At 38.7% G+C, this 27,876-nt stretch overlaps 2 protein-coding genes across 10 annotated transcripts in view; one reads left to right on the top strand and one right to left on the bottom strand.

Annotated features, from left to right (window-relative positions):
• The window catches only part of COL19A1 (collagen type XIX alpha 1 chain), a 189,124-nt gene extending 166,949 nt beyond the window's left edge, over positions 1-22,175 (top strand). For 5 of the 7 annotated variants that reach the window (XM_064650213.1, XM_064650211.1, XM_064650212.1 and 2 more), the window contains 7 exons: positions 1,662-1,697; positions 1,845-1,889; positions 4,304-4,474; positions 5,408-5,474; positions 7,288-7,443; positions 14,038-14,115; positions 14,353-22,175. In XM_064650213.1, coding sequence (XP_064506283.1) covers positions 1,662-1,697; positions 1,845-1,889; positions 4,304-4,474; positions 5,408-5,474; positions 7,288-7,443; positions 14,038-14,115; positions 14,353-14,489 — 690 coding nt within the window. In that variant the 3' untranslated portion in view covers positions 14,490-22,175. Of the gene's footprint in view, positions 1-1,661; positions 1,698-1,844; positions 1,890-4,303; positions 4,475-5,407; positions 5,475-6,072; positions 6,109-7,287; positions 7,444-8,274; positions 12,160-14,037; positions 14,116-14,352 lie in introns of those variants that run through there. The other 2 variants (XM_064650214.1, XM_064650215.1) reach the window with 2 other exon arrangements.
• A 1,495-nt stretch (positions 22,176-23,670) lies between these two features.
• Positions 23,671-27,876, bottom strand: part of COL9A1 (collagen type IX alpha 1 chain) — a 66,328-nt gene continuing 62,122 nt past the window's right edge. For all 3 annotated transcript variants that reach the window (XM_064650218.1, XM_064650217.1, XM_064650216.1), the window contains 2 exons: positions 26,107-26,184; positions 23,671-24,891 (listed from right to left, as the gene is read on the bottom strand). In XM_064650218.1, the coding sequence (XP_064506288.1) occupies positions 24,707-24,891; positions 26,107-26,184 (263 nt within the window). In that variant the 3' untranslated portion in view covers positions 23,671-24,706. The remainder of the gene's footprint in view (positions 24,892-26,106; positions 26,185-27,876) is intronic.

The raw sequence follows: 27,876 nt of genomic DNA, 5'->3' as shown, positions 1-27,876 counted from the left end.
CTGATGTCCTCATGCAAGTCCTTTTTTCTCACTCAGTGAAACAGCAGTGAGTTTGCTCCATGTGCAAATACATATACATCCTACTAAATTAAGCAGTGCCAGAGCATTTATCTTGAAATTATCTGGCATTGTGCAATTGTTAATATACTCTCTGACATTATTTTGGCCCATACCAACTAGGACCCTTAGATGGACCCAGTTCTATTTAATATCTTTATTGATGATCTGGATGAGGGGATTGAGTGTACCATTAGCAAATTTGCAGATGACACCGAGTTGGGGGGGAGGGGCACGTTGATCTGCTGGAAGGCAGGAAGGCTCTTCAGAGGGACCTGGACAAGCTGGAGAAATGATCTGATTCCAACAGGATGAGGTTCAACAAGGCCAAGTGCTGGGTCCTGCACTTTGGCCACAACAACCCCCTGCAGCCCTACAGGCTGGGCACAGAGTGGCTGGAGAGCAGCCAGGCAGAGAGGGACCTGGGAGTTTGGATTGACAGGAAGCTGAACATGAGCCACCAGTGTGCCCAGGTGGCCAAGAAAGCCAATGGCATCCTGGCCTGGATCAGGAGCGGTGTGGCCAACAGATCCAGGGAAGTGATCCTGTACCCCCTGTACTCTGCGTTGGTGAGGCCACACCTGGAGTACTGTGTCCAGTTCTGGGCCCCTCAGTTCAGGAAGGATATGGAGGTGCTGGAGCAGGTCCAGAGAAGAGCAACAAGGCTGGTGAAGGGACTCGAGCACAAGTCCTATGAGGAGAGACTGAGGGAGCTGGAGTTTTTTAGTCTGGAGAAGAGGAGGCTCAGGAGAGACCTTATTGCTCTCTATAACTCCCTGAAAGGAGGTTGTAGCCAGGTGGGCGTCGGTCTCTTCTCCCAGGCAACCAGCAGTAGGACAAGAAGGCATGGTCTTAAGCTCTGCCAGGCGAGGTTTAGGTTGGATATTAGGAAGAAATTTGTATGAAGAGAGTAATCAGACATTGGAATGGGCTGCCTAGGGAGGTGGTGGATTCACCGTCGCTGGGGGTTTTTAAGATGAGACTGGATGTGGCACTTAGTGCCGTGGTCTAGTAACCACAACAGTGTTGGATCAAGGTCTTTTCCAACCTGGTTGATTCTATGATTCTATGATAATGCCACATTCCAGTTTGGAGGATAACATAGGCCTGGAACAGTTTCCAGCAAGAGGCATGAATGAGAGCACCCTTTTTTGGGAGGGAAATAGGTTTAGCCCAGGAGACCAAAACTGTGCTGTGCTAGAAGTCCTAAGAACCAGGGAGTGGAACTAGCCACTTAATATTAAGGCATAATCTCTGCAGCAGCAGAGGGGTAATAGGGCATCAGGGCTAATATCTAGAATAAGAGAAATCTCTTCTATGGTTATATAATGACTACCTGGTACTGAAAAAGTGCATGTACAGGTCCATATTCCACATTTGCAAAATTTCCATATAACTCATCATTTAAAGTTGAATGCTTATAAAATTTGATGCACATCTTGATGAGGTTTGTATTTCTATGTTATAACCACACACACTTCTGCCTCTGCAAACTTCAGAATATTTACTGATATGGCACCAAATATTGAGCTTTAGCCCTTATATTTTTAAAATACTTAAGACTATTTATTTTAAAATTGTTGTGTTTTGTCTTTTTTTTCTAGGGAATCAATGGAAAAGATGGATTGCCAGGTCCTCCGGTAGGAAAACAAGTTTTTGTGTATTTTATTCTTTACAGATACCATAGCTGTTAATCCTAGGCAGTTGCTTTCAGTTCTGCTAACAAATGAATATACAACAAAGCCTTTAATTGATAGGTTTATCTTTTTTCAAAAACCATTTTTCAGGGTGCTGTGGGGAGACCGGGAGACAGAGGACCCAAAGGAGAACGTGTAAGTCCCCTATTATGATAACTTTTTCTCTTTTTACTGAGCATTTAAGCACCTCATCATCACATATTTTATAGGCAAAATCAAGAACTTAATTCTTTTTAAACATCAAACAGTCTCTTGACACCTAATATGTTTAGTCCTAGATACAACTTTAAGGAATTAGAGTTGAATTGTCTTCTGCATTTGGAGGACTTTCTAGACTTTCTAACACAGTTGGCCTGGAAAGTGTAAATTGATGAATCAGTTGAAAAATTGAAATGCAGCTGGTCTTTTGGTGTTGTCAGACTTTACAAAAGCTGTGAACTTGCCCTATTGTCATCCTTGGGACGTCATAAACACAAATCATGTTTTATATAAAACAAGCTTGTCACACTTAGGCAGCAGAAATGCCAATGCTATGCCTTACTGCTTCCCAAACTCTTTAGACAGTTCTGTTTATGGTAACAAGATTGTGGTGGACAGGAATGATTACAGGAGTTGAGAGATGAGTTATTTTATGTGTGTGTATATATATATATATAAATACACACATATATATATGAGATGCTCTTATTGTAACGTTGCTAAAGCCCTGATGTCCTAATCTGATGGATAGCACATTTGTCTGATGAATCAGAAAAGCATCTCCCTGTGTAATGTGGGAAAGGAAGTGCTGCTTTATGACACTGAAGGGACATGAGGTTTTAACCATTATTACAGTTTTCAGTGTTCTGGTTTTTGCCTTTAAGGACACAGGCCTGCATCTGTGAGAGATTGAAGTGAATACAGAAAATAAAGTCAAGGTTTTCTTGCAGCCACTATTATTACTGCTGTGCACCATACTCCTTCAGTTTGAGATCAGCTGTTACTGTTACAGAAAAGAGAAGCAACAAAATTCAAATGACAGAATAAAATTCTTGAGGTTTTCATGTCTAATAAAAGTATGTCCTCATGGAATCCATTTTAAGAAGGGATAAGCCACCTGGGCTGAAATAATCTTATATACCCTTGGAATGACTAAACACTGCTGTTCTTATTACTTTATAAACTGAGTAACAAAGTAGTTGAAAATATGTGATTTATACCAATCAGAAATGCAGTTTTCAAGTCATTTCAACAGATAAAAGTACTAGTGGCTGGCTCATTTATTGCTATTGTCTGCATACTTTGATCACAGACTGGGAGACTGCTGGACAAGAGCATGTAGAAATCCAGGAAAAACAGTAGTTCCTTCTGCATAGAACTTAGTACAAGATAAAATGTAAGAGATGGGAGAACACTAGAAGGGAGGAGGACTGAATAAATCAGCACCTTATGCAGAGATCATAAAACACAAATGTTCTGAGTTTTGTACAATTCACAGTGGAGCGTTTAAAGAGGAATCTGGAGGAAGATATGACCTAGTTTTCTGTATTTTTACAAGGACCTTCTTCAAAACACAAAGAAAACACTGGAGGCAGTTAGAAGCGCTTGTTTGAAAAGTTGCTGTAGTATTTGATTTACTTCCTACACATTGGCAGCCTGTAAAATGTGAATTGTTTAGAAGAAGAGGATCAGCTTCAAACTGCCATAGCACCGTGGTCCAAGAGAAACATGCTTTTTTCTTTATCTCTACTAGAAAAGCTATCTATACCTTCTCTGCAGGGTTCTAAACCTGAGAAACGTATATCACAGAATCACAGAATGGCCTGGGTTGTAAGGAACCTTAAATAATATCTAGTTCCAACCCCCCTGCCATGGGCAGGGGCACCTTTCACAAGATCAGGTTGTCCCAAGCCCCATCCAGCCTGGCCTTGAAAACTGATAGGAGTGAAGTACCCACAACTTCTCTTACAACCTGTTACAATACCTCACCACCCTCACAGTAAAACATTTCTTCCTAATATCGCATCTAAACATTCTTTCTTTCAATTTAAAGCCAGAACACGTGTCCTATCACTACATGCTATTGTAAAAAGTCCCTCTCCAGCTTCCTTGTAGGCCCCCTTTAGGTACTAAAAGTAACTTGTGTGCTAGTTGTCTCTTTGATTAACTAAAGTTTTGTGTAAATGAAGGCATAAAATATTAGGCTTCTATGGAAAGTTACAGGAAAAATCCTGGTGTCCTGTGCCTGTGTGAATTTGAGCACCTTAATTTTACTTATGCCATAACTGACATTTCTAGATCCTTGTATAAGGACTAAAACTTTCTGTACCCAAGTCCTGTCCCTGAAAAGTGGGTTACAGAGTCAAGCTGTTCTTTCTGTCTTTGACTTCAACATCAAAAACATAAGAAAACATTTTCAGAGACAAGGTTTAGCCTATAAAATCAGCTTCCCCTCATGACTCAGTCTATTTCTGAACAGGCGAGAATTTTCTCTTCAGAATTCTTGGCTGACTTTTCCAGGTTTGTTCCACTATATGCAATTATTTTCTTTCCGCTTTTGTTTTACATAGGGAGATCAGGGTATTCCAGGGGACAGAGGTCCACAGGGTGAACGAGGGAGACCTGGCCCAACAGGTGAAAAGGGAGATGTGGGTCCTGTTGGCCCACCAGGAGACAGAGGCTATCCAGGATCACCAGGTCATCAAGGTCCCCCAGGTTCACCAGGACCCCCAGGGTTTCCAGTAAGTAAATAGAAGTTTACTTTGGTTGCTTGGGAGTTCATGCAACGTGAAGGTAGCATGTGCTGAGCAGTGCAAATTTAACTGAGCAATACCACGGTCTTAGAAAAACTGAGGCTTTCTCTCAGAAAATTTCAGTCTTCAGGTAAGGGGTGGAAGAATATATCTAGATGATCTGGCAGTTATTTTTAATAATTATTTTAAAGTGTCTGCTATGAGTGAACTTTAATTATTTACTTGTTTAGTTCCTTTATATCAATATGGCTACTCAATACAGTTAATTTTCACATTTTCTGTAAGCTTAAGAGCTAGAGTGTAAGTCTTTGCAAATGGGGAAAAAAAGGAGGCAGACAAAATTTATTCTCAGTTGAAGGGAAATGAACATTTAAAAAGACAGTGAAATGCTACTTGTCAGTTGCAGATATCTTGGTTTGTCTCCATGTGCACATAGGCACACATCCATGTTATGGATACTTTTTAACCTGAATTAGATGAAGTAAAGCTAAAAAACTTTTCCAGTGATGTTATTGGTGCTGTGGTTCTGTTCTTGTTGGCTGTGCATCAAAGCAGTTAGTCCCTAGAGGGGGTGAGAAGTTGGCAGGTGCTATGCAAAAGGCAAGTGAAGCATAGTCGTGTCACTGGACAACCTTACTGTCTTGTGCAGGTTAATTTCCATACACGTAACATGCTGGTCATCTTGACAGCTGGGTGTGTCTCTTCCACTTCATGGCATTAGTATCTTTATAATATTATAATGTATTTGCAGTAAAGTGGCCTTTGCAGTTAAGTAAATAACACAGATATATTAAAACACTTATTTGTTGATGAAAGTTTATATTTTTAATGCTAATTTCAGCATTTTTTATTTTTGTAGCATCATAAAGTTCACTCTGTATGTTCGTTCTGATACATATCACCTTTCTTTTTCCTCATCAGGCTGATGCAGTTTCACTTGAAGAAATAAAAAAATATATCAAACAAGAGGTTCTTAAGGTTTTTGAAGGTGAGAAAATGAAGTATTATACAACTAAATATAAATCTTAAATTCTGCTCGAAATTTCTTTAGATGTCATCTAACTTAAGCAGCTGCCTTGTTGCTGTAGCTATGTTGAATGAGTCTACATAATTCTGTTTAAACAATTAGAAGCTATAGTATCTGTTAACCAGAGTATTTTCTTATGTAAAAGATTAGCATTAAAAGGTAGTCTGCTCCAAATCATAATACCAAGCATAGGTATGTATCACTGTAGTTAATATATGTATCATATTTTATTGGAGATACGTATGTATCTACAACATATCATTAAGACATTGAAGAGTTACTAAAGCAGAGACAATAGAAATATCTAATTTTTTTGCCCTCTTAGTGAGTGACTATTTAAATGAGAGGAAGGCTTGATAGCTTTCAGTCATCCTGGTCTAAACTGCTGTGCAGTTTGCTCAGCAAATATACCTGCTGAGTTCCACAGCTCCCTTGCAATATCAACATCTTCTGGCCCACTTTCAGGCTAATACCAGATTCAGCCACGGCCTTTGTATTATGTAAGATTTCTTAGATGTCTGAGTCCATACTCTGAAAAGGAAATATTTTTCTTCCCCAGCATTTCCTTAGTCATGGTTGCAAAGCTGTGACTCAGGTAGGTGTCTGAAACAAGATTCTGCTTGAACACCCCTTAACAGTAGCTTCTCTTCCATTGCAAAACACATTTCTTATGTCTTCAACTTCTCTATTTTGTCATTAATATTTGTGGATAAAACCCATTTTATCTTTTAGGGATAAAAGAAATAATATAAAGCTTGGGGCTTTTTAACCTGTTCAGGCAGTTTTTCACTTTATAACAAGGCTATCATTTTGTGTATTTTCACCCTTCCCCAGATTGCTCTCCCTCAGGAGTTAAACTTGCTATGTATTTCAAGAGCAGTTTGTTGGCTGAAGTCACCTCCTTCTGCCATTTAAATAGTATTTAGTCTATTCACAGAAAGAAGGTGCCCTGCCTACAGGGAATAATGGAGTTTTGTCTTTGTAGCCGTTGCATTTTCTACACCTCAGTAGTGTTCCCACAGATCTTCCATTTTTTGACATTGTTTCACTTTGCCTGCTTTCTGTCACCTTGCTTCTTTTTTGTTTGATGTCCACTCTATTCTCATTTTTTCTTTAATTTTAAAACTCCACCACAGAAAATACATACTATGTTATATAATGTTTAGGGTTTAAATCTGTTTTTTAAAAGAGACAGAGTCAAGATTAATACCTATTTTTCTGTCTCTAATGAACACTAAAATGTTACCAAGTGCACTTTATTCCACCAGCGTGAACAGTTCATCCTGAAATATCTGCAATTAATAATCTTTGCTGAGAACTTTCAGGTTTTTTCGCAACTGTTTTCAGGGTTTCAGTACATTCCAAGAACCTTTCTTGGTATTTAACCTCTGCTTTGCAACTTAATATGAGTTATGAACATATGAGGTAGCTCTTCATAGGTGTGCTAAGTAATAATTATTCTGTGTTTATGTATTTTAAGTACTTCCATGAACAGGAGTCAGAAGTCATTTGAAATGTTGAAATACATTAGTAATAGAGATTAGTAATAGAAACTATAATACAAATTCATTCTGATTATTTCAAAGGGTAAAGACTCAGACATGAGTCTGAGTTGGAACTGAAGGTCTCAGTGTGTATTGGAGTATTCAATACCTTGACGTTAAGAAGGACTGAACACCTTACTTCCAGAAAATTTAGCTGGTGCTTTGGGATTTACCTGTCATTTGCTAGCAGATTTCTTACTCACTTTTCCTTGTGTCTTTTATTAATGAAGAAAGGATGGCTCAATTTGTATCCCAGCTGAAGCTGCCTGCTGCAATGCTTGCCTCCCAAGCTCATGGTAAACCAGGGCCCCCAGGAAAAGATGGGTCACCAGGGCCACCAGGAAATGATGGTTTGCCAGGGCCACCAGGAGAACGTGGAATTCAAGGTAGGAATTCCAAAAAATGTTCCCATAAATTCTATCTAAAAATCCATGTACACTTGCTAATGATTAAGTAAGCCAGGACTACCTATCTAGCTTCCTAATGATTAACTTTTAAACTTATGTACTTACGTTTTTCCAGACTAGATCTAAATATTAACCCATAGTAAATGTGTGGATTTTACTGATTAAAAACTCCTAATCAGTGCATTTTATTCTAATAAGTGATAAAGTTAATTATTGACAGATATCTAAAGCTGACGGAACTACTGTAGCACTTATTTTTTTCCTCCAAAATATGTTAATAAGGAAGAAAAACTGTGCCAGCACTCTAACTGTTTAGATCTTGCTCCATGTTGACAGACAATCTTATTTATGAAAGAAAATTTGATCTTCCGGTCTGAGTGCTCTCAGCTTTGATCCTGAGACAACACAGGGGAGGAAAAACTCTTTTAGTTAGAAGCAAATACTCTTTTAGAAGTAAAACTGAAGTATTACCACCTGAGTTCTTCTTACCATGAATAAATCTATTTTCACAAAAAAATTCAGAGTAATCAGCTTTTTGCTATCCCCCAAAGAGTAATTTGGGCATCGCAATGCATTGGGATAGTATAGGACTTCCATTTCACTGAACTGTCTTTTACTGCAAAATTGGCTTTGAGGGATCCATTTTCATTGTGGTTGTGCTCTATTGTAGAGTCAGCCTCACAGAGATTAAAAGGCAGTGGACAACAGGCTAAAAGGAAAAAAAAGAATTTATCGATGAATAGTATTTTTGCGTGTGTAATATGTAATTTGCAGTTTATCTGTAGGTAGTTCTTTATTATCTTTTGTTAGTTTGGTCTGCTCTGAAGTCAGACCAAGTCAGACTGGAATGAAGAAAATGAGTGCAAAACTGAAGATGTGTGGATCCTAAAGCTATCAGAAGAACAAAGACTTACTAACATTGATAAGCACAAACCCCTGACAGAAGCTTGAAAAATGTCATGAGATCAGAATGAGAAGAACAAGAATAAAGGATCAAGGAAACCAATAAAAGGCTTAGAATCTTACAACACTGACTTCATCGTTACCCAAATATTCAGATTGCCATAAATAATCCATTTCACTGTCAGTGCCAGATTGTTCAATGATGATGTATGTGGTGAATAGTCTCAGATGCTTCTGGGAAGTGAAACATTGTACTAGATTTCCTTTCCAGCTAGTCAGCATAAAGAGTAAAAGATGACAGCTATGTTTTTTTTTTTTGGGGGGGACGGGGAGTAAAAAAAGAAGAAAAAAAAAAGCAGCTTTTTCATGCCTTATGCTTCAGTAAAAGTAGTGCCCTGTATACACAGGATTTCCATTTGTTTTATCATTATGCTCAATACTCTTTTTTGGTTTGTAAAAGGTAAGCTAAGTGAGAAGCATTTAATTCTCTGATACTTCAAGATATATGAAAATACACTTGCAAGGAAAGAAAACAAAATGTTTACCTTACCTTTTTTACACTCTGAGTAAGAAATAGTCCTGTAAGAGAAGCACACTTGCAAATAGCCTTCATGCCTTATTCAGTTGTATCTGTGCATGGTATTGCTTTGTACCAAGAGTAAAAAGAAATTCAAATCTCTGAGCAGATTGAAAATTATCCTTCTATATTCCAGCTTGTTTTCAGCCATAAAATACATAGGAAGCAAGACTTCTTGGAGAAGCACGTTATGTGCATATGTGGCTGAGACCATCAAGGTAGCATGTTGTGTGCACAAGTCCTAATACACATTTGGTATTGACTGACAGATGCTCCTTATTATATTTCTCTCTTGAGTGTAGGCCAGATCGCCAACTCCAGAGATTTGTTGTCTGCAGTAATATGTGTCTGGGCTGTGACAGAGTGAGTCACTTGTCCCAGCAGACAGTGTGAAGAAGTAGATGCTTCCAGTGAGCAATTAACAGGACCTGTCCTGTTTGTGATGCTGCATGCTGAGCAGAGAGCCTACTAGAGCCAGCCAGCAGGAAAGGCAGGTGTATCAGACACTGTGTCCAAGGAGGTGTTTAAATTTACTTATGGATTCATAGGGGCCCCTCTATACACCCTGAGTGTCTTGCCAGTTTCCCAGGGAAATTGTCAGGAATGACTTGGCTGGATTCCACCAGAACCTCCTTCTGCACAGCAAATCAATATATTGGGGGTTAGTCCCAGAAGGAGAAAACATAGGTACTAACTTTTAGAAATGTAGACATGGTTTTCAAAAATTGTATTTAAAGAATAGCTAGACTCCTGTGCATAGAGTCATCCCCTTCTAAAGAAGTCCAGAATTCTTACCTCCTGGCCTTCAACAAGGTTGTTCATAGTGTTCCTCGGATACTTCCCAATGGTTCAGGTACAAATAATTTATAGGATGATCTCAGTAAAAATATAGCATGCAAGCAAAATATAATGAAGAATTGCAACTTCAATTATGAAACATATAAATGGTATTCACATAATGATTGGAAGATTTTTATACTTATATATATTTCTTCATTTAAAAAAATAACCTATGGCATATGCATCAGCAAGCTGATACCCTGAGGCAGCGTTACTGGTGAAATGTACAGCATTTGCTTAAGGGGGAACAGAGGAACTTGACTCTGTATGGGTTTTAAAATATGTTAATATCTCATAGAGAATTAGAAAGTTTATTTCAAGACTTTACAGACAAGCTATAGCAATGTCATGCATTTGCAAACAGCTTGTCATGTTGTTAGAGGATCTAGCTCAATTGACTTCAGTGACTTAATTGGATTTTTAAAACTGTAATAGTAAGTGACTTTTGGTCCATTAGATGAAATGCACCTTGGGATAATTCTGCAAGCCAGATATCCTTTATGTTACTATGACTATTGATTTTTTTCTCACTAGAGAAAAGATTTTGTCTCAGTTAAAATTCACTCTTTCTATCAAATTAAGGAAATTAGTTTGTTATAGGTCCTCATAACTCATGGTAGTCTCAAGGAATCAAGCATCACAGTTCAGAAAATAAAAATACCATGCAATGAATAGTGAAAGCTCCTTATCTTCATTGGCAATCTCTATTGTAAAATTTATGTCTCTTATAATTTATAATTTGTAGAGTGGAAGCATGTAGAAACCTTGGCTGGTATCAGGAACCCATTGTAGTGGATGTTGCTCAGACAAAGTCACTATTCTGAAATAGCTGTGCTGGTTTCAACAGTTACCATCTTGTAAAATGTTCTCTGCTGCGGAAGTTGAAGTAAACCTGTTTTACTTTGATTTGAACCCCAGCTCCAGCCTCTCCACTGGGAGGGCTGTAACACACAGAAGGAATTCGGGAATATATACTGGAGGCTGGATGAGAGGATGCTCTTAGCACCCTCTCTGTTGCTTTGCAGTCTTTTCTTTTTAAGAACATAGAGTATTTACATGGTAAAACACAGAGGGTACTTTGGTCTCGTTGTTCCCTGATGTGATAATCTGTTTGCCTGGTATTTGTATTAAAGAATGTCAAATTTCTCTAGATAAGTACTTGACATGCTACTTTCAAATGCTATGTTGTCCATGCTGATGGAAGAGGGTCTCTGTGATAGAGGTGGAATACCTTCTGGAGCAGTTTAAACACCTTTTACCTCCAAGTTCATAGGCATGAACTTGGGTCATTTCCATGTGGAGCTGAGGGTGTTGCGGTAGTGACACTTCTGACTACGATGTCTGTGGGAAGCATCAAGTGGAGAGCTGTATGTCAGCTGTCACTACTCACCTCTGAGCAGAACCTTATCCATTTGAACACCTACCTGGTACGTATTGCTACCAAGTGGTTAGCATACTACCCATGGTTGGGTATGTGTTTATAATACCAAAACTTTTGAGTTGCAGAAATCACAACAAAACTTCTGGAACCTGAGTGAAACGCTTTGCTAAAACAGTTACCTTTTGGATTAAGCAGGTGCCTCTTACTGGAATTGTAATTCCACCAGTAAAAGTAGATAGCATCTTATATGTGCCTTTACATTAAAAACAATAAATCAAAATCTGATTTATGTGTATGGTAATACTTTGACTGTGTATGAATTTGTCACTTTAAGCTCAGAAAGAAGGTGATAAAAGTGCAATCATGGCCCTGCTTATGAGCAAAATATACCTCATTAAAATCAAAGATTTTTCTGCCAAAATTACACATTACATTGTTCAGATTGTTTACATATAGGTCTGTTTACTAATATGCTGGCATCCTATTAAATAAATCCTTACTGTCAGAAAAGATATCTGGAAATTTTTGTATCAAACTTCAGTGTCAGCAGAACTTTCCTGCCACTGTGTACAAATTACACCTTTGCATATTATTTGGATACAGCCAGTAATGGTTTACACTACCCTGGATCATGTATTTGTATTGGCAGGCTGATCTTTGTCCAATAGTGATTTTGTGGTTTTTTCCTTATTGTCTTGAATTCCAGTGATGTTTACAGAATCATTCAGTCTATCTTAGTGCCTTTCAATTACAGTGTGTCAGAGACCTACAGTAACGGTTATCATGGAAATTGTAAATGTGGTATATGTTATCTGTGATTTCTCTCTCTTCTCCATAACTAAAGAAACAGAAAAGCAACTTATTAGTGGCAGCACTGCTTTGTAAAATTACAGTTTAACTCTGTGTGTAGTGGGAAATGAACTGTAACTATTGACTGTAAATTAAAAAACATAGAGAAATATATAATAAATAGGACACTTAATGGTTGTGTGAATCCTATGGTTCTATGATTAAGCTTTTCAAACAGTAGCCAAAACAGCATTGCACAAGATGATTCAGAGCAAAACAACTTGATGTAGTTATAAATACTACTGTGGTCATTAAAGAGCAAAACCAGTATTCAAAATTAAGTACAAGCACCTGCATATTCCTTTTTCTCAGTCATTATAGCTTGTGTGCATATATGCCTTGTACAATTCTGCTTAACACAACTCAGTGACCAGAATGCATGATTAATATTGTTTGTTTTTCTGTGAGCTTTTAAACTGTTGATTTCCTTTAGTTATGTTATGTATGTCACCCTGCATGCATTTTCTAATGTTTTTGCCTCCCTGTAATTTCCTTATTGCAGTGCTGAGGGAAGATTGATGCTCTGTTTTGAAACCTAGAATGGTTGCAATAGATAATAGACTCTACTGAAGTGTATAATGAGCTTTTGTGTAACAGAAAGCTTGAATGCTCTGAATTGAATACCATTCCTACTGCATTGTGTCTGTTGTAACAAACCCTGAATTGGTACCCACAGTACCCACAGTAGTCTCTTTCTGGAATATCCTGTAAGGTACCACTGTTACCATAGACCACAGCACATTGACAAGACAACCTTTGCCATTCACCTTCCAGTGCCTGTTAATCTTCATGAGACATCAGGTGGATTGACACCACCATGTTGGCTGGTCAGCTGTGACTCTTCTCTTTGAATTCAAACTGAGTTACACTTCTTCACAAGAGGAATTTTATTGTATGGCTTAGACAATGCTAGAAATATACTGGTCCCTTATGCAGGACAAATTCCATTCCAAATGTGGCCAGAAATTGGCAAATTAATCTTCAATATTTGTCACCTTGCACGTCTGAGGTGCTGGGGAAGGAAGAAGGTTTCCTTGGAAGGAAGATGGTTTCCTTATAATCTCTTGTAAAGTAATGGGCTGTGGCAGGTGTCACACTTGTTCCTTTAAAAATGCTTTCATCCCCTGTCCTGCATAATTTACATGATCTGAACAGAAAAGGTACATTTGTAGATGGATTCTTAACTTGAAATATTAAGGAAAATGCTTTACCAATAGCCACGAGTCCTCTGCTCTGAAGCAGCCATAGTGTTTCCAACTAATAAGACACTTTAAAAACAGTTCAAGGAAAAAGAAACAGGCATTGGTCATGAGTTGCAGCACCTGAAAATGTGGAGGCTATTTAGATAAATACAAGGCGATGACCTGTGAAGAAAATGAACTACGTTATTCAAAGTATAATTAGTAATCACACTAATCAAGTAGGCCTTGAACCTGAAATCTGCACAAGCTCTAAAGATGCCTCATTCCACATGAGGGCTACTAGGTAAGGCTGACAGGGGAGTGGGTCTTGTCTCACATACAGGGGAATGTCTAAGCATAAAACTGCCAGTTTACAGTCTAAAAAGTGCAAATGTAGGGATTTGTGTAGAACAGAGAGGGTGAAGTCTTGCTCAGTTTGTGGGCTATGAGAGAAGGACTGGTCAGACTGCAGATGGCCTTTGGATGCTGCCTTACGTCACTTGATCGAACAGGGAACACCAGAGCAGAATATGCATTTGGGTCTTTATTAGAGGAGCTTCAGAAAGGTAACTTAAAATCTTGGAGAAAAGTCCAACCAGTGAACAAGGCAAGAGTCCTTTGGCAGAGGATGCAACAGTTACTACTAGAAATCCTCATATTTTCCAGAAGGAACTTAGAAACTTAAAAGCTGTCTTAGGAAAAAATACCACTCTCTGAAAAAGAAGTGAGCATGTGCTTTTCCAGTTACATTTGTGTTGGTAATTTCCTGTTACAAAGATATATAGAAGATCACTGTTTATAATAAGAGGGTTCTCTTATTTTCATATCTTTATTCTGTGTAGGTTATAGAGGACAGAAAGGGGAAAGAGGCGAGCCTGGAATTGGACTGCCCGGTAACCCCGGACCACCTGGCCCTGCAGGTACAAGTCTCCAGATTTATTTCTGTTATTATTATTTATGAACTAATGGGCCTTTCTCTCATTTTTCACATTTGTTTTACACCCCTGCCTTTCCTCCCAAGCTGAGTCATAGCATGAGGTCAGACCCACCTGCCTTCTTGTGGATGAGCTGGTGTGCAGCTGACTGTCAGTGATAAAATGCAGGACACTACGCATGCTTTGGTGAGGATTCTACTAATTCTAACTTTGTTTTACCAGCTGCTGGCCTGCCAGGCCCACCAGGAACACCAGGCTCACCCGGACCACAGGGGCCACCTGGACCCAGTGGGAGATGCAATCCTGCAGATTGCTATTACCACATATCACAGACTCGGTCACACACCAGCAGAAAATAAAAACCCTCTCCCCCAGACACTTGGGTTCATAATCACTTTTCACTCCTCCCAGTAAGTTAATTTAATTTTTTTAATATTTGGTGCATTTTTATTTCTTTTTCCTCGACACTGCATGGTATATAGATAATTTGTAAGGCACAAAATTGAGCTTTTTTCTATGTTATTTGCAGTGTCGTAATTATGAAATGATGATGTATATTTTCCGGAGTGCATTCCATGTGTTGTTTCTCATATTTATTTTGCTTAGAACAGAAAATAGGCACAAATAATTTTCATCACCTTCTTTCTTCAAACAAAAAATATTTTGTTATTACTTAAGACATTATGTATGCCCCAGTAAGTAAGCTGGCTTTATTTTTCTTGCTGGTGGTGAATTTTAAATCAAAAATATACATTTCTGAAGTTTCAAAGCGTACTTGTTCGTGGCGAACGCAGGACCTGAGCTGGAGCACTGGGAACTCTTTTCAGACTAAACGTTCATGTCCCTCGAGGAGGCTCTGGCACACCTTCTGAAAAGGGTCTTTGTTGTGCATCACAAATGCTGCCCACCATTTCAGTCACGTCCAAGATGTTGAAGAAGGAGACGAAGATGTGTTTATGATCTCCCTAATCCCATCCAACACTGAGCTTCACACTGACTGAAAAATCACCAGGTGTAGCCTCAGGAAGTGTCTCTCCTGAGTGGATGTTGTCCCAGCTAGGGGGCTTGTATGTTCATTTAGTCATGGCTACATGCAGTCCAGATATTTAACTGCAAAGGGCTGGTGTTGATGTTCCCGACTGAGAACTGGCATGTATTGTGACCATCACATGGACTAAGTGTACCATTGTTGCCTGTAATCAAGCTACTCTGCCATTAGGTCTGCCTACAGCAAAGGTGACCCCTTGCTTTAGAGCAGAGAGTGGTGGGTACGCAGTCCAAGATGGGAACTTCACAAGCCTCTGATCTTGGCAGTGGAACCGTTTTCCTCTTCCTCCTGCAATAATCACGTGCTGAAATAAGCTTGAGAAGAACATGGAAACTGTAGAGTGTAAAATTCACATGTCCTAGTAAATTGCAAAAAAGTCACTTGAGTGCAAGAAAGATTTGGAAAAAAGTACAAAACCCTCCTTGAAAGGTGTAATACCAAGAGCACAACTGCAGACAGTTTTCAGGCAATGAGTAAATCCTAGAGGACCAGACAATGTCAGCCAGATAGAATGAAGTGTACATCCTGTAGAGCTCAAAGAGTTGAGCAAAAGAAAATCTGGAGAAAATTAATCACACAGAGGCTGGTTGTGAAAAGGAGGGAGGAGACATGGCCAAAGTTTCACTTCTGATTATTAGGAAACAGATCATCCTAGGTTAGTCCTGTGGAATTTTCTGCAGTGCAATAGAAAGTGAAGGTGCTATGGGAAGAACGAACACAGGTAGCTATAACCCAAAATCTCAAAATACATCTGTAGTGCAAAGCCATACTGAGGGCTCTCACTCTGTCATTAGGAAGCCGGGCACTCTCCCACATCAGGCAGAAAAATGGTTTTGATGACTTTGTGCTTGAGCAGTACGGAGCTGCCAGGGAAGCATTCTCACACTGGAAGTGCTGGCTTCCAGGGAAGCTGTTGTGAAACATGAATCTGGCTGAATTCTTGGTTTTGCTGAAAAACAGTTAAGGAATGACCAGTGTGAGTCTTTAAAAACAGAAATACACTGGCATTTGTTCTGAATAGAGTTCCTAACACTTGCACCCAGAGTGAGATGAAAGCAAGAGGTAAAAGAGTTAACCCAGGCAGCTGGGGAGCTCAGGCACATATTCTGAGAGGGAAAGCACACATCCCTGACGTATTCATCAATTAGATGTTTGGATGAAAGAGGGTGCTTGCTACAAAGAGATGTTAAAGGAAACATAAGGATGAAAAGCTGAGAGTAAACAACCAGGACAGACGAGGGCAGCAGGAAAGAGGAGGATGCTACCTAAAGGAAATGTAATACACCCTACAGCTGGGGACTCCCTGTGGGGTCAGGGTGGTTTGTATGTCCCTCATGAGGTTGGGAACAGATAGATCAAAGCCCACCAGCGAACCCCAATCCTCACACCTCCTTTTCTGCTCATCCCTCCCATCCCTTGGGAGGCAATAGCTGCCCCTTCTTTAGGCCAGCACATCCTCCTCTCTACAGGCAGTGGGCACCTGTCCCACCAGGGTGAAGGTGCAGGACAAGTGGTCCTGTCTGTGCTTATCTCAACTCACCCCGCTCCTCTTCCAGACCTCCTGTGCCCATGGAGTGTGTTTTGGTTTGCTCTGTGGAACTGATCGCCTTTCCAGATCTGGTCCTTAGAGTGCCAAGGCTGTGAGAGCACTGGGAACTGGTGAGGCAGCTTGAAACCAAGCAATTGTCTGTCCTGAGGCACCTCCTGCAGTGTGGGCCCTGGGTCTGCCAGCCCAGCAAGTACAGCCTTGCACCAACGCCTGTCTCAGTGTCTGTACATGTACACCAGTGGAGGAACAGCCCTACATACTGGTTTCCATTCTCTGAAAGGAACTGCTGGTCAGGTATCTTGCGTAAGCATTTTCCCTCTTTTTTTTTATTTTTGTTGTTACTTCTCTAGTAATTCCAATATGTGTAATAGTCTAAACATTTTTTACTTCATAAGTTAATTTTTGACTTCATTTTCTGTGATAATATTGAAAAGGGTGCTGTCTTGTGAATAGTATTCATGCAACTTAGAGGTTCACAAGCAGCCCTATCTGGAAGGCTGTACATAGACTATCATGCTGCATTAATGATATCTGTATATTTTGGGGCTTTTAGGTAGCTGAAACCCAGCATCTGTCATCTGTCAGATGCAATTGCTGTATGTTAATTTACTTGAACTTATTGGAAAGCAAAACACTTTTTATATTTGAAAAAGTTTTATTTTTTCATCTATGTTTCCTACAGATGCCTTTTTCTTTGTATAGGCTCAAACATAAAGGTCTTTTTAAAATGCATTTGAATGCTTTCAGTTGATTTACAGGTAACTTTGGTAACTATCCTGTTGCATTTTTTTTATTTTGCTAAAAGCCCACTTTAATTTTCTCATGTGAGAAAACGGGTATTTTTTTATATGGGCTATCTCGATATCTTTTTTAAGATGCCACGTTCTTCACTGAGGTGGAACAGTGTTAATCCCATCTTAACTTTACTTTACACTGACTTGCTCGTACTCTGTATTTTTTAAAATCAAAAATGGAATGTAGCTGGAAACATGTTTCTGCATGGTTTTCAGGTTTGGCCCCTGAAATTTCTTTGCAGTTTTGGACTGATGTTGTTGTATTTTTGGGGGAGGGGTTGCTAATCTATTTTGCAATTTGCTTTATCAGTTTTGTATCTGTTTTGAGCAGTTCATGCTGCAGTAAGCACTACAAGGAACTAAACACAGGGGATTATTTTTTCCGGTAACATGCGGTCTTTGATTTGGGCTTGTTTACGTGCAACAAGACTCAGAAGTGAAATAACTTTGACAAAATATTTTAAACCTTTCTTAAAAGCTCTCTAAGCTTTATCCTACTTCAGGGTCAGACTATTATATTTTATGGCAAGTTGCTCTGTCACCTATTAAGAACATGTTGAGATTTTCTTGAAATTGCTATGTACAGAACTACTCAGTTTACCTAAAGAAAGAAAAAACTTTGTAAGAGAGAAACCTTACCAAAGCTGCAGTAGACCTCCTGTTGTCCACATGGTGGAGTCTAAAACATCCTTTCAGTACAAAGGGTACAGCCCAGGCCTAACTTGCCCAGCAGTGCAAGAGCTGACCCAGTGATGCGTATTCTCACATCACAAGAGTCAGTGTTTCTCATTTTGTTCTTGAGCCTGACCTTTTTCTTTTTTTAAATCTATTAAGTTTTGCATGGCAGTATTTGCAGAAATACTGCCTTTCTTGGATAATTATTGTTATGTAATATTGCTTAGACTTTATTTGTGTTTATTATTATATTTTGTTTTGTGTATGTTAAAAAGAATATGTATTAGTGGGACATCCCACTTTCAGGCATCATTTGTGTCCCCTAAAATGACATTTGTCTCCAGGGGAGGAGGGGCTTACCTATGGTTAATAAAAATTACAACAGCATCCTTCATACAAGCTGTAGGAACAGCAGTGCAGCCTGATAATATTTTGAAAAACCAATATTCTTGTCTTAAACTGGACTTGGTTTCAATCCTAAAAGAGCACTATGATACAGAAACAGGATTGATTGTATCGTCCATCCTTTGTTTTATGATTTTGGGTTATGATAGATGTTAGATATGCACAGCTTTGTTAAATAATTGTATTTTTAAAATTAATGGATAATCACACAAAATATCTTGGAGCTTCTTCTTTTTCACAAGGATGGAATACTATTTTTCATGTCAGTGTTCACTCAGTATTTTTCTTCTTTTTCTGAAATGTTTACATAAAATTCTTATAAAAATCCCACTGGCTAAACTAGCATTTGATAAACTTGTTTCTCCAAATATACTACTTAAAACCAGTCCCTAACATTGCATTTTATGAATGCAGTAGAATTGCTGCTCTAGTGTGACAAGTTAGAATAAGAAAAGTATCTCAGAAATCAAAACATTGTTGGTTTAGTGTGGGGTTTTATTGAGGTTTTGTTAGTTTCTGGATGTACCAAATCATACAAATTTTCTCTGAAATCTGATATGTCCACTACAACTAGATTGTATTGGAAGGATGTTGAAATCCACCTCTAAACACACAGGCAGGTGTAGGCCATGGAGAACAAGTTTAACCCTGACCTTCTCATCGTTGGTGTTTAAGTGGAAAACTTTACCTTCACAATACCTTAATGAAATGTTGTTTTCAAATATTAATTGCTAAAAAACATTATTGATTCTAGACCAAAATAAATTTGTAGCTAAAAAGATTGGAGTCTACATGTCTTTTAGTTTTCTTTCTGAGTCTTCGGTTCTATAAACACAAATGCATTTAATTATTTACTGTAGTTTTAATATAAATATATTGTCTCCAGTCAGTATGTTTGAAGGATTCTCAATTACATACCTTGGTTTTTTGTATTCTTTCATTTCTGAATGATATGCAGCTGTCACTGAATGAATCATAGTACATGCCGACTGGTTGCTTCCTTCCTTCCTTCTATTTTTGGTTTGCAACATTTAGGGTTCTGTTCAGTGGAAATGTATTAAGTGGATGGAAAATTGCTTTTTACATTATGATGTGGCCATTTACATCTGAAACAGTATTCCATTTGGAAATGGAAATGTTTCACATACTTTCTCTTTGTGCCTCTGTCAGAAATGTTAACTTTTCCTTCTGTGTCAAATCACGAGAGGGAGGATGCAACTGCAAATGGGAGAAAGGGGACACACAAAGCCACTGCAGTGAGCTCTGGGGAGTGGTCAGAGCAGGTTGGCCGAATTTAGGGGGTTGCCTTTTGACCATGCTGAAGTCGTGCTTCCTATGAGCTGGTGAAACTTTGGGCTTTACAGTCTGGAGGGAAGAAAAAAAAAAGTGAAAAACCTTGGCCTTAATATGTATATAATTTATGGAAGTTAATACATTCTCTGAATCAGGTGCAGATAACTTTCTTGTCTAAATATGAGATAATCACTTTTATTCAAGAAAGTGATTCACTGAACTGCTTAACTTTAGAGAACTTTAGGCATTTTCATTGTTCTCCTGCTGCCTAACTCTCCCAGGAGGAAAAAGAGAACTCCTATGCCAATGGCATTTTAAAGGATGCTAGGTAATAATCTGACCACTAAGTTGATTTTCTTTCTTCCAATTTCATAGTGGCTTCAGCAAGTTCATTTCATTCATTGTCTGAAGCTGCCAGGTTCACTTGTCCCTTTGGATGCGCATGCAGCAAGCGAAACAGAACAGGAATAACAAAAGATTGAAGAGAGGGGAATAAAACTGAAGCTGTAACAAGTTATACAGAAGCAACATATAGCATGGATGGGCCTGGAGAGTGGTGGTGAACAGAATTAAATCCAGTTAGTGGCTGGTCACTAGTGGAGTTTCCCAAGGGTAAGATCTGTTTAATATCTTTTTATCAGTGATCTGGATGAGAAGATTGAGGGCACCCTCAGTTTTCAGACTATACCAAGTTGGGCAGGTTGATCTGCTGGAGGTCGAGAAGGTTCTTCAGAGGGATATGGACAGGCTGGCTTGACAGATGCTGGAGATTGCCCCGACCCCTGTGCAGGACCTTGGCTGTGTGGAGGATTAATCTTTCATGAGGTTCCTATGGGCCCGCTTCTCGAGCTTGTCCATGTTGTGCTGGATGGCATCCCTCCTCTCTGGTGTGTTGACTGCACTGCATAGCTTGGTGTCATTGGCAAACTTGCTGTGGGTGCACTTGGTTGCACTGTCTGTGTCACAGATGTTGAACAGTGCCACTCCCCATCCAGGCCCCTGAGGGGGGGACCACTTGTCACTGGTCTCCACATGGACATTGAGCCATTGACCACAACTCTGTGAGTGCGACCACCCAGATCTGTCAAATCCATGTCTATTCAGTTAAGAGACAAGGATTTTGTGCGGGACAATGTCAGATGCTTTGCACAAGTCCAGGTAGATGATGTCATTCCCTCTTCCCTCATCCACCACCACTGTAACCCCATCATAGAAGGCCACCAAATTTGTTGGCAGTGCCAGGTTAACAGTCAGACTCAATGATGTTAAAAGTCTTTTCCAACCTAAACAAGCCTATGAACTGGTTATGATTTTGAGGACATTTTCTCTGGGTTCCTGCCTACACTGAAGTAACTGAGGAGCTAAAATATGTATTTATTACAGTGCAGGTAAGCCTCCAGAATTAGAAGTGGTGACAGAGATCACGATGGGTAAAAGTGATTTTCACTGGCCTTTTGTTCAGTTAATCTCATAGCATTTTTTAATGCTGAACCTGAAGGAGATGAGAACATGATTTACTTGGGACTTCACTGAAATTCCAGGAGCACCTGGTTAGAATTGGTGGCACGCTGTCAGTGGCTTGTGAAACCTCTCAGTCTCTTTGCATTGTGCCTTCTAAATCTATTTGTTTGAACTGGCACTGTTTTATCTCTGATTCACCATAGTCAATAACCTTTGTTTTAAATTCATAATCCTGTCTTTATTTTCCAAATTGTTATTTACTTGAATGTGCTGTTAGAAAAAATCCATTCCCTGGTATGTTATGGTATATGGTGTACCATTCGTCAGGTACCTTTTTTGCACTCTTGTGCAAGATTTGAAATTGGTAAGTACTTAGATTAACCAATGCATCCCATAATGACTTACAATGGGCCTGAGGATTTATTCTTCAGTTCTGTATTTTAAGTTAAAACTTGTGAGTCAGCTTGAAGGCAGAAAATCTGTCAGAATCTTAAGCTATCCACTTATTTAGATTCTGCATTGAATTGACCCTCAGTGTTGAATTTGATTGTAATAATTCTTATTTGTTTTTTACATATTAATGTTTTTGCTTCTACATGAGTTTCCTTCCATAGTGGAATTTTATGCATTTTTCAGATTATATTTTCTAAAGCACTTCACATTTGTATTTAAATGTTGGGGGTTTTGCTTCTTTTGATTCATATGTGTATGTATTACATATGGAAAACAATATTTTCATTCTGTTATCAGATGGGTTTCTTTCTTTTCAACAGTTTTACACACTTTATAGTCAAAATAAAAGTTTGCTGGTGAAACTACAGTTTGTCATTACAACTAGTTTTTTATTTGTTGCACTATGTAAGTAGTACTTTTGAGGATTATGCCCTAAATCAGTAAAATCTGACCTAATTCTAAAACACCTTTATGTGTGCCCAAGCCACTCACCTCATGTGGAATCTTCTGGATATGTTCCTGCAGAATTAAATTCTTTGCACTTATCTATTTTGGCGACTTCTTGTAGTATTAATGCAGGGGATGTTGCCTATGAGTTTGGCCAAACTGGAGGTGCATGAAAACCGTTCTGTCCCAAGCTTTGCCCTGAGTCTTGGGGCAGGATGGCATGTTTCTTTATGCCTCTTTTCTTCCCCCATCTTTTCCCTGAAATCTCACCCAGTGCTGCTTTTGTGTAACTAAATAAACACAGTAGCCAGGTGTAGATAAGACTTGTAAAGATTTGACCTCTTTTATATTTACTGTCTAAAGTACTGGGCTATGCAAGGGACAGAAAGACATTGATGCCTTAGGGTTTTTATGATTTTTAGCTTTTTGTAGATTTTAATGTAGCTGTCACACTTTAGAATAGTAGTTAACACTCCCCAAACCCTATTCCACTATTTCATATTGGATTTCCGAAATTCTTTAGGCTTGTTAAAGCTCCTTTCAAAGTAGAACTATAGTAAACACATTCTGTTTAAGAAGAGTTACACCTCAGGCCTGAACAACAAGATACCATCACAGTCAGAGCAACATTCAAGCCAGGAACTTTGGAGAAGCTCCACACATCTTCTTCTGTGACGTGAAGAAGAGGAAGATGAGGAAGAAAGGTGTCTTGGAACCCCGGACTCAACTCCAGAGAGGCATGCCAGAGGGCACATGTGGGGGCAGGTAGTTCTCAGATCAGACAGTAAGTTGTGGAACCCCTGGATGCGGGGCATGTGCCATTTCATACTCCTTGCACCAGAAGGCATTTATTAGAGAACTGCTCTATAGGTTATCTCTGCTAAACTTGCCTGGAGTTTTTTTTTGCTCCCAATCTTTAGGCAACAGCATTATCAGAATTAATCCCATTTAACTAAATCTAGAAAGTCTCGAGTATACTTTATTTTAGTAGGCAGCTGAAGCAGACATTTTTGTCTCAAGTGATCTCTGTTTAGGCACTTTCTGTCAACACATGAGGTGTCAGAAAAGTGGCTTCTAGATGCAGCCAGAGCATCAGGTTTGGTCTGAGGAAGGTTTAACTACTCATTTTTTAATAATTCCTTTTGCTGTATATATTATACCAGTACCTTTACCCTTATGTTACATGCAAAATGCAGAGCTCCATGGATTGTGTTCTTTCTCTCTGTTGTCACATGGCAAACAAGTCAACTGTCTGGAACATAACCAGATAGCTAAGGGCTAGGAAAAAAATCAGTGCTTAAAGCAAGTGTGCCAAAGTTTATATTTGAAAATTTGGATGGCTAATAATGAAATTAAAGGAAACATCGTAGGATGGTTTCATTGTTATCTTGGAGAGAGAATAAACTTCAGAGAGGTAAAGTCAAAACCACAAATAGTTTAATTTATACAGAGAGCAACAGAATATCTACATTGCACATTTTCCTCTAAAAACTGAGTATCTTCAAAAAAGGCAACTTGGGACATCTAATTGCTGCCTTCTGGTTGTTCTGTTAATCAGTACTGAATGTAACCATTCATAAAAAAAAGATATAGGAGATTAAAATATCATTTATTTGGGGGTTTGTACAACCACAGATGTTACTTCAAAATCTGTAATCTTTACTATAAAACATATATTTCTGGGACTTAAAATTCCCTTGACAGTGGCTACTAGCCTTTTATTTAATTCACATAGAAGAAGGCAAACTGAAATAGGCTTCCTATTAAATTACAAATGCAACACAAATTTGAGTCAAAAATGAAGAGGTTATTCCACATGGGTTATTCATGAGAACCCAGTGATCGTACCTTTACGGAGATTGACAGCATAAAAGGTGCCAGGGGTGGCAGGTTTTCACAAGAAAAGTCTCTCAACTCTGTTTCTGCAATTGAATGGAAGAGCTGAAAGAGGTTTAGCATATCCTGGACAACACATACATACAATGAAATGACTGTGCATGAAAGGTGTGTGCTAGAATTTATTTTTGAAGTATAAAAGAATAGCTACAACTGCAGGAAATAAACTGTCCTTTTTTTATTTGATGGCTGAAGTCATGTTATTTCACTGTACATCATACATAGGAATTAAGTATGGGAGGAGGAAAAATCACAGAAACCCTTTATTAAAAAAAATCAAAAATAAAAATAGACAATTGCCTTTTATCCTCCCCAAAAGGAGAAAGAACCAGAAGGCATCACCTGTGTATTTCTGTAAGCACCATTGTTGCAGCTTGTGTTGCTAAGTAAACCTTTTGAAAAAATGTACAACCACTGTGTTAAAAATACCTTACTGAAACCTTGGTTGAAAGGTTTGTCCATGTTTGCATTTCTCCTTCATTCCTTATTTTTTTCTCAGCTGTCTGTGCAAGAAGTAAATTGATGCTGACACACGGTGGCACTTGCGTTGCCCACTCACGGTCCTTTCATGTTCTTACCCACTCTCTGTCCAGCCTGCACTCTGCAGGATGCTGGCTCACAGTACCCAGGAGGGCCAGGAGGGCCAGGGGGACCAGGAACCCCAGGCTGACCGGCCACCCCAGGGGGACCTCTCTCACCATCACGGCCTTCCCTGCCATAGCTGGCTTTGCCTGGTTCACCTGGAAAAGCAGATGCAGATCTAAACATTGGCAGCAAACAACATGCTTACTGTACATGTAGCTTTACTGAACATCCCGTTCTCAAAAGCTGTATGAAGACAGCTTTTCACTGCTCTCAGGGAGGGGTGCCAACTTGGAGGGACAGTTTTTCTCTGACACCCAGGCTGCAATTTCCCTGCTACAGCAATGAAATTTCAGTCCCAGTGCTCTCCAGTTTTACTGGTGCAGTTGTCCTGCTATATGAAGCTCTGCAGTATAACTGATTGCAGCACTGCAGCCAGCCCTGCTGCTGATGCCTATGACAGAGTAGATGCTACTTCCCATTACAGTTTTGTTAGTGCTCTGGAAAAAGACATACCAAGAATTTATTTTTTTTCTCAACTGAGATGGTTGGGGAAATGGATGTATAGTTTGGAACTGCTAAGAACTAGTCGCTTTTTACTTCTAAATCTTCAGTGGAGAAATGAAATGCAGTAATTTCAGTAAGCCTCTTTCAGTGATAGATTTCTACAGAAGACAGCTCTGACTTACACAGATATCCTTGGGATCAGTATATAGTAACCTTCTATTTTTTTTTCCTTTTTTCAGGAAGAGAAGAAATTTAGGTTGTTTCTGTCTATATATAAAGACAAAAATATGCTATAGAGATACCGATGGAAATAACGTTTATGTTCATTCCCAGGCCACTAGAGGCCAGCTGTGCTGCATCCATCAGCAAGAATCTCCCATGGAGCCCTATTATATAATATTGCAATTAATTACCACAGAAATAAAAGAATATACTAGATTATGAGTGGAAATTTTGAAGACTGCTGTGCCTGTCAGTGAGATAATCTGAGGGTCGTGGATTTTTTTTATTTATTTTTTATATATAATTATATGTGTATGTAATCTATATGAAATATATATTTATATTAGAAGAGGCAATTTTCATTTATTTGTGTGTAATTGCCCCTTTTTTTTTAAGTATTTGTTTACATCTTCCCTAACCTTTCTACAGTGAGATAAATGAGGTGGTGGCATTTTAGTAAAAAAGGTTTTAATTCTGATTTTTTACTGAATCCTTACCTATAATGTAAAAATTATTAAGCACTGTAATTTGAAGGCTTATTGTTTAATGGACACCTTTTATCTTTTCAAAGCATCTTGAAGTATCAGCTCTGACTAAATTATTACTACATCTCTTTCTCTTTACCCTAACCCTCTTATATTTACCTGGCAGACCTCTTGGTCCAGGATAACCTTTCAGTCCTCTGCCTGGAAATCCTCTTTCTCCTCTTTCTCCTGGTTCACCTAAAGCAAATTCATGAAATATTAGTTATAGCCTGCCTGAACTATCATTTTCAGTAAATTCCCTTTCAGAGGTGAACACTTAATAAGCAGAGAATTCAGCTGGCTATATATATTCTTAGCAGATTTGAATGATGTCCTGACACAGATCCTTGTAGAATGTTTGGGATTTGATTGGGGTTTTTCTCCCATTTGAGTCATACTCAGAAGCTGACATCTTGGAGGAGAAAAAAAACACATGGAGCTGGAGAGTAAGTACCACATGAGATAAGTCACAGCCTATATAACAGGAATAAACCAAACTCGCAGGACTACACGGGTTCTTTGGAATATAGTGAGGTTATTGGCTTCTGCAAGGCCATGTGAACTCAGCTAAGAAGTGAATTCTCAAGCGCTGGTCCTTGAGATGGCCAGTGAAGAGAAGAAAGGGGAAGCTGGCTGCACAGATTACAGTATTCTGTTGACATCCACGTAAGACATTGTTTTACCTTTATGAAAGAAATTTGTTCTTGTCTGATAGTATCTGTTGTCATACAATAATATCATTTTCTTTGGTGGGCACTCAGCTTTTCTTCAAACTCACATCTTGCTCCAAACCACAAGCAACAGTAAGAGAAAGTTTTTTTGTTGTTTGTGTCGTAAACTCAAAATTCTGTTCAATATATCTATTCCATAAAATTATGTATATATTCCCAATTGTGAATACCCTACATTGATTTTTTTTTTCTGCAAGTCAAAAGTCACAAGTTTATGCCTAATAATATTTGCCTGAGCTTTATTTTATGCTTCCATACCATCTGGTACTGCAGGGAGGAAAGACAGAATAGACTGCTGAGTTCATGGCTTGCCTAGACACTTGATTCGTTGTTAAAATCACTGTACCTTTGTATCTTCTGTTGTGTCTCATGGTTACACTTTGCTGTGTTTCTATCTCCTTTTTATTGTGACCTTCTAAATCATTCTCAACATTCTTCTTTGCCCTTTTATCACATGTCCAGTGTACCCTTTTCCCCTCAATCCAATCTCAGACAAGTTCCCAAATGGATGGGGAAAGTCAGTTCATTTCTGTGACCTCTGTGGAACTCTGATAACTACCAGGAACCTGGAGTGAAGCACTGAGAGTTTTCGTGTTGGCTGCCATGTAGCATTATAATAGCTTTTGCACATGAAGGCATTCACTTCTCATGTATCTGTAATTGTATTTCAATGTTTACTGAAAGGGAACTTTGGAATTTTATGACAATTATGATAGAAAACAAAGCATCTTGCTTGTTTGGATTTTTTTTTATGTTCTGTAGATTTATTTTTTTCAATATTAACACAGCACAGCCTGCTGTGTGTTGAATAAAATACAGTATACCCCATCACCTTTGTATCTCTATTTTGTTTCTTCTGCAGATGGCATTACATTAAATGAAAACTAACAAAGCTCCAGTAATGATGTCATTAAAATTTGCTTCTTTTGTATTCTCTTCTTTCTCTCAAAGGTTTTCCCAATTTTACTTTCAAATAAATCTTGAATCAAAAGTAAACACTCTAATCCAGCAACAGACTAGCTTTGTGCAGAAATATAATTTTTAAATAAAACCTCCTTCCAGAAACAGATTGAAATTGCTGCTGAATAGAAACTAATACATTTATAGTGGTCATAAGAATGCAGAAAATTCTACTGTATAATCCTTCAGAGGAGAACAG

The sequence above is a fragment of the Pseudopipra pipra genome, chromosome 3, assembly GCF_036250125.1.
Source record: "Pseudopipra pipra isolate bDixPip1 chromosome 3, bDixPip1.hap1, whole genome shotgun sequence".
NCBI classification, from domain to species: Eukaryota; Metazoa; Chordata; class Aves; order Passeriformes; family Pipridae; genus Pseudopipra; species Pseudopipra pipra.
This window is presented reverse-complemented; position numbering and strand designations above follow the sequence as displayed.